The sequence below is a fragment of the Erythranthe guttata genome, chromosome 8, assembly GCF_056151865.1.
Source record: "Erythranthe guttata isolate IM_541 chromosome 8, IM_541, whole genome shotgun sequence".
Taxonomy (NCBI): Eukaryota; Viridiplantae; Streptophyta; class Magnoliopsida; order Lamiales; family Phrymaceae; genus Erythranthe; species Erythranthe guttata.
In genome coordinates this window covers 1,831,608-1,843,848 of record NC_142540.1, presented here as the reverse complement: position 1 = coordinate 1,843,848, position 12,241 = coordinate 1,831,608, and the positions used below count along the sequence as shown (strand labels likewise).

Genomic DNA, 12,241 nt, shown 5'->3' with positions numbered 1-12,241 from the left:
AACCAAACATTCTGGCACTGGAATTCACCATTGCCTTACCTATTTGCTGGATTAGGGCTCATGTTATTACTAATCGCCACTGCCTTAATCATCCTCGTTTGTTCCTACCGTAAACGGCCTTCCACCCAGGAAGAAGACGGCGGAGAAAAGGCGGCGCAGCCTTCCGCATCCGCCGCCGTGGCCGACAACACGCCGAAGATTGTGGTGATCATGGCCGGAGATGACAACCCCACCCAACTCGCGATTCCCATCGAGTACTGTGTTTGCAAAGTCTGATCTTAATTATTATATGATCATGATTTTGAAACCAGGAAAAAATTTTGTCCGGTAGAAAAAAATTTAGGAATATTAATTAGGTTAATGTTTTTGTTGTGGTAATAAATGGAGAGAGAGAGAGAGCGAGTTAATTACCTTTAATCAGTTCTGCAGAATTACTGTAAATTGATTTAGAGTGTAAGTAGAATTATTAATATGAGTTTAATTAATTTTGTGTATTAATTATCTTTATTATTTTAGCTTACATTATATATTAATTAAAGCAAATATCACTAATTATTATTCATGTCAAATTATCAATATATATATATATATATTATATATATGTCAATTTTGTCAGGGGTTTTCTGCTAATTTCACTATTTGTCCAAGGAATATGATTCCCACACACCATCACTAGGGCACAAAAGTGGAAAAGGATATGGATTTATTTAATTTGTTTAAAGAAAAAAATAAGGGGTGTAAATGAATATGAATATTACATCACATAAGAGATGAATGGCAATATTTTTACAAGTTGAGGGGTATAAAGGTCAAAGTTGAGTTAAGATAGTGGATTGTCTTGTTAATCATGGGTTCAGATGGACAAATTAGACACATTAGATTCACATTCATCAATTATATCATATCATAGGGGACTATTAATTGTAAATTGTTTGCAAATTACATTGGATTAAAAGAAAAAAAGAAAATAAAATAAGATATAATTGAATATTGATAGTGGGAAATAAGAAATGATAAATTAACGTTGTATATTGATGGCGAAACTTCATATAGAGAGTACTTTAATTCATGGGGGTTTACGTATGCAGATTGCAGAGTGTACACCGTGGGATGCGGCGGCTCGACCACGCAAAGAACTAATCATCACTACTTTGGATAATTTTTTATTTTTCTTTTTTCTTTTTTCTTTTTAAATAGAAAATACAAAATTATAAAGGAAAAAAGAATGGTGGCTCTGTTTTTGCTTTCAGATACTGTGAGTAATGGGAGACAATTGTGCTGCATAAACGGCAGTCTCTCTCTCTCTCTCTCTCTCTATATATGGATTATATCGACACTCCAGAGAGAGAGAGAGAGAGAGAGAGAATCTAGATAGGATATTCCGGGTCGCATATTGATTCAGAGAGTCAACCTTTCCACCCAGTCATGATTAATACCATCGGATTTTTTTTATTTTTTTATAATTTATATTACAATATTATCATATTTTTTGCACATTAAAAGCATGACAAAATTACATTTCATCCAATCATTTAAAAATATTTTTAGTGGATTTAAAAAATAATTAAATTTTCATGTGTGACATTTAAAAATCCAGTTACATATATCTAATTTAAAAATATGATATTCACACGATGCTTATGATCGAAACATATGAATTTAACGAAAGAATAGCAATGTTATAGCAAACAACAATTTTTTTCTTATCGATCCATTCTGATGTTTGTAGCGTGATGCTTACGAGTAAATCGCAAAAAAAGAAGGAAAAGAAAAAAGAAGAGATAAATGTTCCATTAAAGTGTGTAATGTCCTCATAATACATTTATTTTTATTTACTTTTAATTAATAATACGAAGAAGATGCTTTCCTCGTCACCAAAAAAAAAACCCGAATAACCCAATCGAATTTAATAGCATAAAAAAATAAATGTAAGTGGACGCCGCGGCCAGAAGCTGCAAAAAGGTGACGCTACATTTGCTAAGAATCATTCTTTACACATATAATAAACAAAAGTCACCGATTCTCGTGCTTTTGTCACTAATCCGGAAAAAGCGCACCAACGTTTTCTTTTTTAGACATATCCATCGAATATTCCGTTTGTACTTCACACCACTCTGTTAATCAAGGGTATTTCTGTCTTTTACTTATTTTTCAACCAATAATATCATTTTCATAATACAGATTAAAAAATAAATAAGCAGACATCAAAATCCCAGTATCATCAATCAATAAACACAAGTACAACACCAAAAAGCACAAAGGTGCCCTTTGCAAATTACAGCAGTTCCAAAATAAAAATAAAAATAAAAATAAAAATAAATAATAACAATTCTTGCTTCAAATACTACTACAATCGTTCCGATCTCGAAAATCAAAAGCCAAAAAAAACGACATCCAACACTCGATGCCCATAATTTATTTTTACGAAAATACCCTCAAGAAACTAATCATCAATCAATTCTTTTTCGCAAGCTTAAACCACTCGGTATGGTAAGATCCAGGAATATCAACCCTTTCATAAGTATGAGCACCAAAATAGTCTCTCTGAGCCTGCACCAAATTAGCAGGCAATCTCTCCCTTCTGTACGTATCGAAATAAGCAAGACTAGCAGACATACCTGGTGTACTAATACCCGAGTTGATCGCAAGGCAAACAACTCTCCTCCAAGCGGATTGCCTCTCGATAATCTCCTTTGCGAATTCCGGGTCCACCAAAAGATTCGCCAGGTCAGCATTTCTGTCGTATGCTTGCTTGATCCGATCCAAGAAAATCGCACGAATAATACAACCTCCCTTCCAAATCCTAGCCAGCTCACCCAACTCCAAACCCCACCCCTTTTCTTCGCTCTTCGCGCGAATCAGATTCATTCCTTGAGCGTAACTGCATATTTTCGAAGCGTACAGAGCTTTCCTCACATCGTCGATCAGTTGTTCCTTGTCAATCACCACCTCATCGCTCAGAATATCGCCGAACACTTTCGCAGCTTCGGTTCGTTCATCCTTCAAACCACTCAAGAATCTTGAATCTAAAGATGCTTCGATGGTGGGGGCCGCAACTGACAGCTCAGCAGCTTGCTGAACAGTCCATTTACCAGTACCCTTCATCCCAGTTTTGTCCAAGACCTTGTCAACTAAATACCCATCCGCCTTGTCATCCTTAATTCCGAAAATATCAGCAGTTATTTCAATCAAAAAGCTTTGAAGCTCCCCTTTGTTCCATTCTGAGAAGACATTTTTTAGCTCCTCGTTCGATAATTTCCCAACTGATTTCAGCACATCGTACGCCTCGGCTATTAGCTGCATGTCACCGTATTCGATTCCGTTGTGAATCATCTTGACGAAGTTTCCGGAACCTCCTTTTCCGATGTAGGTCACACATGGCCCACTATCCGGAACTTGTGCTGCTACTTTGAGAACAATGTCTTCAATGTATTTGTAGGCCTCAAGGGAGCCACCTGGCATCATGGAGGGCCCGTTTCGAGCACCCTCTTCACCGCCAGAAACTCCCATGCCGAGGTAGAGAAGACCCAATTCAGCCATGGCTTTCTCCCTTCTCTCGGTGTTTTCGTACCACTCGTTTCCACCATCGATGATGCAATCACCTTTCTCCAAGTAGGCGGAGAGAGTTTTGATGGTCTGGTCCACGGGGGATCCTGCCTTTACGAGCATGATTATCACACGGGGTTTTTGGATTGACTGGACGAATGATTCGGGGTCGTGGAAGCCAAAGAGAGGAAGGTTTCCTTCCAATTTTGCCCTTTCAACAGTCTCGTCGACTTTGGAGGTGGTTCGATTGTAAACGGAAATTGGGAAGCCTTTCTCAGCAATGTTGAGGGCTAGGTTTTGGCCCATTACAGCTAGGCCAGCAAGACCTATTCTGTTCAGTTTTGGGGATTGCTCAGCCATCTTGTATCCTGGCAAAAGATAAAATTCAGATCCGAAGACAAAATTTGACCGCAAAACTAGTTAATAGAGAAACATACATGAATTTCCTAGCAGTCAAGAAAATACCGGGAATTCACCGGCAAAAGTTGAATGCACAACTTGAATTTGCTTTAAAGAAACATGAAGCGAACGAAAATCTAGATCCATAAATCATAATTCGTCGATAACGGCAAAATAAACAAGGGACAGGCAAATAAAAATGTTTGTCACTATTTACCCTTTGAAAAACTCAGATCAGACATGATCCAACCACCATGTGAACTGTTTGCACGATTACTCATTTGCCAAATGACATGATGGTAAAAAAAAAAACAAGAAGTTATAATCCGTACACATACATCATTCTTGTAATTAATCTTAAACGAGATCTCGTATATTGCTGAACAACTATAACAATAGAGAAGAAACAAACAATTGCCATAAAATTGAGTTTAATAGGAACAAATCTCTATCTTATATGAGTTATAGGTTTAATCGAGACTGCTATTTGACTTGATCGACTCCTAGATCAGCCATTTATTAATGCAAAGTTCATCACCAGAGAATACAAACAAGCAAACAATTTGCAGAACTACAATAACTTCAGTTAAATCCAATCAATTTCGAAAAGGATTCCATAAATTTCAAACAAAATCAGCAAAGATCGCAGCTTTTCAAATTAACCCACGTCTAAATCTACACCACATAACGATCCAAAAAGAGGCAATTCGATAATTCAGAAGCAAACAAAATCGGAAAAGAATTACGAAACCCTAACCTCGAGTAAATTCGAATTGCAATTGAGAAAACCAGAGATTGCTCAAACCCAGCACGGCAGAGATCTGTAAATATACGATCCAAAATTAGGGCGATTGTTGAGGAAAAGTGAATCGAGAAATATTTATTTAATTTATTTATATTTATAAATAATATGGAGTACACAAATCTTGAAAAAGAGTTTCACTGTAACTCAAACGCGGGTCAAATTGTCCAACTACTACTCTTCACACTGATATTTGTTCCTTGATCGTGGATGGTTGTTGGCTGCAGTTGGTGGGAGGCGATTTTTTATTTATTTTTATTTTTATTTTTATTTTTACAATTATTATTGAATATTGTTTAATACTAAAATAATTACACTCCGAACCAATCAAAACTCTACACGTGGATTAGCATATAGCTGTTGATTTCATGCTTTCCTGGTTGAAAATTTGGCATGCTACTGGCCGAAAAAGTTTGTTGGTGATGATATCACTAAAACTTGTCCCTACTTTTTTCATATTTTAATTTAATTGGATATTAAAGGCTCGTTTCGTTGTCAATATAAGAATAAATAATCTAAGGGCATGTCCTGTCGATAGGGATCGACGGCGGCTCCCCGGGCTTCCCTCCCCCTCCCTCTACCTATTTCTCGTCCAATCGATCAACTTTCTTCCATTTTTTCCATCACCACTCTCACCATATAATAATAATAATAATAATAATAATAATAATAATAATAATAATAATAATAATAATAATAATAATAATAATATATTAACTTATATATTAACTATGTTGTGCTATATATTATTAGGTTATTAATTATATTGTCATTTTTAAAACTAAATTTGTAATATAATAACATGTAATGTTAATATAATTAATAGAATGTTTGCAATAAAATTACTATTTTAAATTAAAAAGATCGAATTAGATAAAAAGAAAACGAGAAAACTAAAACAAAATAAAAGAAACCAATAAAAAAAAGAAGAAGAAAGAGAAGAAAAAAAAGAAGAGAAAACTAAAATAAATTAAAATAAAATAATTAAAAAATAAGAAATGACAAATAAATAAAGAAAAGAAAGGAACAAAAGAAAAAAAAAAAGAATAAAAAAGGGGATGATGGCCTACGTGGAAAGAGAAGGAAAAAAAGGAAAAAAAAAAAAAAAAAAAACAAAAGGACAAAACGTTAATGTCACGGTTAGGAGGGGCGCGTGAGAGCCAGGGCTTATGCCTGGGTTCATTTCACCCCAGCGCCCCATCCCCATCCCTCTATCTACTAAACACACCAGCCCTGCGCCACCTCCACCCTCCCTCTATCGAGAGGAGATGCTCTAATGAAACTCAATTACATTATTGGTCGACCTGGCAAGTTATTGGGTATTGATATAAAACATTAAATAAAGTTCAATTATATAGTTAACAATGATTAATATCGCCAACCAAACGAGGCATAAGAAGATATCCGATGTAACGTTTTTATCTGAATCTCCACTTATCCACCCATGAATGATTGACCATCCATAGGACCATATAATTCATTGCATTTTTCATCCAGCCTAAATACAAATCAGATCAACTATTTTAGATGTAAAACTGAGAATCAATCCTGTGGTATAAAGATAAGAATCGCAGAATAATGAAAGAAGATTCCACATTTGGAAAAACAAAACAAAAAAAAAAAAATGGAAAATCCGGACCAAGTGATGAGAGTCGATCATTCGCATACACAACACTCAATTCCAAACTCGAGAAAAAACTTCTTTTTTTCCTTGAAAGTGAAAACATGTAATAAAATAATCAGACAGGCCGGAGAAAAAAAAAAAAAAAACTTCACTTCAGCGGACTGATCTGCGCCAGATGTTTGTTTACGACGTGATTGCGAAGGGAGTGGTCATTTTACTTGAGTAGCGTTCCTCGATTTCCACAAGGTGCGATCATAATCCCGAGTCCTGACCGTTCATGAACGAAAATATTTCAGTGAGCAAATTTTACAAAGCCAAGGTAATAAAGAACCGTTAAACTTGACTTGTCCTCAAGCTGAACTTACGAAAAAGCAGAACACAGAACCAAGAAGATGATAAACGATAATTGATAAAGCATTAAGCTTACCAAGTTCTGCCAAGTTAAGCCCTACGATTCAACTTCTTGCAGATTCGAGTTGCCTGAGCACAGGTGTATACGAAGGGGCAACAAAAAAAAAGCATCAAAATCAAATTGTATCAACTACTAAGGTTTACCACCCGTAAAAGTTGCTAAGGCATTATCGGATTTTTTTTTTTGGTGCATAATGATAATGGTATAAACTTGGGTACTCAAACATGGGTTTGGATTCTCTCCTCGAATACTCGACTATAAGCCCCATTACAGGATAATGCAAACTCTCGGGAGTCGATTTTGATGCAATCGAGCTGGTTGTGTCCCATTCTTCTTGGCTTTCAAAAGCAGCTCGTTGACACCAAAACTCGTATCCGTCAAAATAATTTTTTATTAATATACTAGGGGCCTCGTTAAAACCTTGTGTTGCCTAACAAGGAAAGAGCACCGTATCCTCTTATTAACGACGGAGCGTACAAATTCATAAATCTAACAAATTTGACTATATCCTTAACCTATGCTTCAAATTACTTCACCACACACACACATCAAATTGCCTATCACATTCAAACAGTGCAGTGCCGTAAATTGGCTGCAATCGACGGTCAACGAATTTTTTTTAGCCAAATCACCAAACATCTTAAGCTGATGCTTACATATCTCGAGCTTGAACTTCATCGAATTCGAATATGCATTCACTAAAAGACAATATTATTGTTTGCCTGGTTATATATCAAATCTAACCTAGTCTAACTTTCATTCAGTTTTTTTTTTTCTTCAATTTTATATCAGCAAGCAATGTGCGCTAATTCTATTCATCTCCTACATGAACACAGAAGAGAGATCCACACACACAAAAAAAAATAAGAAAAATAAAAGAAGAAGAAATCTGTGTGGTATTAGCAAAATTCAGTGTGGTATTAGCAAAATTCTCAAAGTGAACAAACATGAAAGTGATCTATCACGATTTCGAAAGAGAAATTACCTCATAGAGATGCATACAGCTACAGAAGCGGAAGCATGGCGGAAACAAAAATCCGGCTGATGATATCATTACGAATCCCTAGCCCGACCCGACCCGGATCGTACTGCCATCACAGATCACCTCAAAACTACTCTGAAACTTTTAATTACAGTACGGGAGGATGAATTGTGAAACTATGATATGAGTAGAGGAGGATGAAGATCCGGGGACCCGGGTTGTAGGAAATGGATCAAGGTTTCCAGAGTCCGAATTTACCTATATTACCCTTGAGCTTTATTTATTTCTAATTTCCTCCCCTATCTTCTTCGTATTTCTCTTTTGGTCCGTTTTATTTTTTTATTATTAAACAAATTGAGGAATTTATTTAATAATATTATTATTATTATTATTAATATTTACAAAAGAATGGTGAGGATCTGTCCAAAAGTGCAAAATCAGTGTTAAGCCTTGACACACAATCTAAATTTACAGATGATGTTTTAATGCAATGTCGAAATTTAAGAGAACAAGAATTTTACGCAGTTCGGATCAAGAACAATTTATGCATTCATGGGAGCAATGTCTTCCGTTTATTTACAAACAAGGAAGTCTTTAATAGTTTTATCGTACATAAATGATAAGAAAACACTAATCACTTCAACAAACTGTGTATTCTAGAGATTTATTCAAGAGAATTTATATGTATGATTCTAAAAACTTTATAACGCATCCAAAAGAATCGAATCATGGACCTCAAATTATATGTTAGGCGATTACATTCCATTCATGACTAGAGTACATTTAAATATTTGCACATTCAAACAAAAATATCTTTAGTAAATTCAAGTACTATACATAAAATATAACAATTCTTTCATCGTTTTTTTTTTAAATTAGATCTAAAATGTATACTAAATATTAAATTTATAGGTAGGCAAAAATTAAAATTGAAACGTCCTACCGATAAATTACCTTATTTTATTTTAGAAAGAATAACACGAATACCATTGTTGTAGGGTGAAAAACGCCTACTTATAAAAGTATTGGGGCTCAAATCACAATATAGAGAGACTTGAGGGAGTATATTTGGCAAAAAGGATATAAATAAAGTAAACAAATTACAAACAGCCTAAGCGCAATTAGCGTTTTCATCTAACGCGCCAAACTAATTAAACCCGGGAAATTTTCTTACGCTGAAAGATGTATGCAGAATTTGAATTATTTCAAACGGGGATCAAAACGAATCAATATTCCTCTGAATTATTCGGAATTTATTTGCAAGAGAATCAACACGGGTCACAATTTCCGGATCAAAAACCCTAACCCGGGTGAGTTCGTTTCTGTTCTTCTCGGTGCCCTTTCCCCCCTTTCATGGAAATAATATATGATAATGATCTGTAATTTTGTCATTGTTAACATTACCACTGTTGCTTTTTTTGGAAGGTTTTGCAAATTAATGAAAATTTATATCTGCTCGCCTAAAAAATCAAATTAGTGTACACTTGCTCAACTGTTAATCAGTTCTTCAAAGCAGATAAGGATTTTTATTTTTTTTTTCCTTTTTTGAAAAAGTTAGTAGTGAAGTAAATCGGCATGAGATTTTTAAAACTTCAATTGAGGAGAAAAATGTTTGGAAAACTAGGGGAATGCAGCTCGTCTGATGTGCATTTGGTGCGAATATCGTGATTATGCGTATTGGAATCGTATTATATACTTGTTTCTACGTCGTAGCTTCCTTAGAATGTCATGCTAGAAGGTTATATTCCAGTGATTTGTTTATCTTTCCCACTGAAATTTGATGGGATGGGAAAATAATGTAATAATCGGAGTTACTATGTTTAATGCTAGTTTCGCAATGACTAAAAACGGAATTACGTTGACGTATTATACGAAAATTTGCAGGCAACAGATTGCAGAGGAAATTATCAGTAAATAATATGGACTATATTTGAAGAAACAAATGCAACCGAGTCAAATATTATCATGGTCTTTTTTTGGAGGAGGTGAAAATCGAAAATGGTCGACCAACGAAAAACAGTGTTCCCCAATTGTCGATTGACGAGAAACTCGAACCAATTGAAGTGGTCCCCTAATTCCAGAGAACATGTTTTTAGCCAAAACTAGTTTGAATGCTCAAAAAGTTCGATTGGTAAGCCATGTGTTTGATGTTTTGCTTTTCCTTCTTTTCCTAAACAAATGACACTGAAGTTCGTCTCGAAAGAACTATTACTTTCTAGTTGAGGAAATATTTGCATTGAGTTCGAAGACTTTTCGTCTCCTTCTGTATTTGACTGCGTTTTTAAGTACTTTTTTTCCCTTCTAATTTAGGCAATAGTCACCTGATTTGAAAGTGCTCGAACCGAATATATTGTTACAGGTTACTCTTATGTATGAAGGACGTGTGATAGTGCTTGGTTGTGTGAAGTCACTGTATTTATTCAATGATGTTTAAATGCACGTCATCTTTTATATCGTAAATAGATAATAATTGGACTCCGTTTATTATTGATGAAATAGCAGCAATGGACTGAAGAGATTAAGAGACGACAAAAACCCATCCTCGACTAATACAGGACAAGCTAATAGAGTAATTTATTTAATTTTAGGCCAAATTATTGCAGGGGTCGTCGTCCAGCTCTCTCAGAATAGGATAAGGACTATTGAGCTGCATACCGGTGAGCATTTGACGAAGCTCGGAAGCTTCTTTTTTGAGCTGAGCATTTTCCTGGACGACTCGATCGTGGCGCTCCGAGAAATGGTTCAGTTTGTCTACGAGTTGGTGGTTCTCGTTCCTTAGCCAGACGACCTGCGACCAGAGCTCGTCCAAGTGCTTTTGCTTTCGCATGCGCGACCTCCGCGCGGATTCTCGGTTCGAAATCATTCTTCTCTGCTTCCTCTCGTTTATTATGCTCAGCTGTTGTTCATCTGCTTCGTCGGAAGTTGAATTACTGCTTAGTTGTGGATTGAATTCTTGAAATTGTGGGGTGGTGTGGGGTTGATATAAAGGGTTAGGGAATCTGCTGAATTGATACGGCGGTGCGATGTTAGTATTCAAGCTGAAATGGGTAGGGAATTGTGTCGGGTTTGAAAGACATAGATAATGGAGCTCACTGACATCACTTGGTTGCATTGTTTTTTTAATTAGTAGTGAAAGAGGTTTGCAGAGAGGAGATTTGTTTGAAGACGAAGGGGAATTAGTGGGAAGGGGGTGAATTTATAGGATGATAAAAAAATCAGGTGTAGGGCCCACCAAAAACTTATGAAATTAGAGTACAGTAGAGTTCCTTAAAGATTAGACTGGAGTACTGTGGTGCCAAACCTGTTTATGTGTGTGTGTGTGTATGTAGTTTTGGGAATGTGCACTCGAATAATATAATGAGTAAGTCTACCCATCTACGCGTTAGTTGTGTGTATGATAGAACGGTTGCATGTTACTTGATTGTCGTCGACCAATCTAGGCAATCCATATAAACTGTACTAATAGTTATTAGTTGTGTATTGGATAATCTTGTTGAAATGACAAAAAATGCTCTCTCTCTCTCTCTCTCTCTCTCTCTCTCTCTCTCTCTCTCTCTCTCTCCCTCCCTCCCTCCCTCCCTCCCTCCCTCCCTCCCTCCCTCCCTCCCTCCCTCCCTCCCTCCCTCCCTCCCTCCCTCCCTCCCTCCCTCCCTCCCTCCCTCCCTCTCTCTCTCTCTCTCTCTCTCTCTCTCTCTCTCTCTCTCTGTGACACATACACGCACTCAGAGAGAGAGAGAGACTATTATGGGGGTATAATAATTGATCTTGACGAAAGTTGTGGAAGGAGAAGGGCCAGGAGGAAAATGGGATGAAAAGTCAATCTAAAAAAATGGTGTTAATTGTCCGCCAAAGTAAGATATTTTATACTATATTAGCCCGCAATAGTGAACGACGTAAATTAATAGGTAAAAAACCAGGTAGTAGATTGGGGGTGATAATTCCTTTTTTAAAAGTGGAAAACTTGCACAAATGAAACTAGTGACTCAGTTACCACTTTTGCAGGGCAATCTTTAAATAAACCCTAGATACGTTGTATTCTTTCTTTCGTTCATATTTTAATATCATTAACTCAGAACACTGCCTGAGAGATTGCTGATGGCACGAGTGTCGTGCTTTGCCAGAAAGGGATGTTTTAGACGTAATATTCATAATTTAATCGCACGTTACTGATTAGTGGTTAACCTCATTATGTTGGCATTTTTATTTATATGAGGTCAATTTAACTGCCTGCATTTAGAGGTACACAAAGAATGTGATTAGTTATCAACTAGTTAATATTGACTTTTTATTGCATCATATTTAGATCTAGACGACTTTTATAAAATCCCGGGGTGAATTTTTTAACCGCAAAAACTTGCCCAATTTTTACGCAGTGTGAAAAAATCACGCACGGTTGGATAAGGAAATGGAAAAGGAAGTTTGCAATGCAACAAGAAGAAGAAATTCCTTTCGAGGTAAGTAATGCTCTCTCGTCGA

The 12,241-nt window shown here is 36.1% G+C and overlaps 2 protein-coding genes and 1 long non-coding RNA gene across 4 annotated transcripts; all 3 read right to left on the bottom strand.

The window, feature by feature from the left end:
* Positions 1-2,194: 2,194 nt before the first annotated feature.
* Positions 2,195-5,218, bottom strand: LOC105971759 (6-phosphogluconate dehydrogenase family protein). 2 transcript variants are annotated; one of them, XM_012996644.2, is made up of 3 exons: positions 4,865-5,218; positions 4,703-4,766; positions 2,195-3,914 (listed from the first exon to the last, which is right to left on the bottom strand). In XM_012996644.2, exon 3 carries the CDS (start codon positions 3,904-3,906, stop codon positions 2,455-2,457), a length of 1,452 nt encoding a protein of 483 aa, XP_012852098.2. In that variant the 5' UTR covers positions 3,907-3,914; positions 4,703-4,766; positions 4,865-5,218; the 3' UTR covers positions 2,195-2,454. The 2 variants fall into 2 exon arrangements, with proteins under 2 accessions (XP_012852098.2, XP_088677685.1); XM_088821559.1 differs by having other exon boundaries at positions 4,895-5,067.
* Positions 5,219-6,100: 882 nt separating this feature from the next.
* On the bottom strand, positions 6,101-8,015 carry LOC105971787 (uncharacterized). The gene is made up of 4 exons (XR_016033050.1): positions 7,769-8,015; positions 6,799-6,851; positions 6,343-6,638; positions 6,101-6,265 (listed from the first exon to the last, which is right to left on the bottom strand). It is a non-coding gene; the product is annotated as an uncharacterized LOC105971787 (long non-coding RNA).
* A 2,196-nt stretch (positions 8,016-10,211) lies between these two features.
* On the bottom strand, positions 10,212-11,030 carry LOC105971779 (basic leucine zipper 43). The gene has a single exon (XM_012996667.2). It carries the CDS (start codon positions 10,875-10,877, stop codon positions 10,350-10,352), a length of 528 nt encoding a protein of 175 aa, XP_012852121.2. The 5' UTR covers positions 10,878-11,030; the 3' UTR covers positions 10,212-10,349.
* Positions 11,031-12,241: the final 1,211 nt, after the last annotated feature.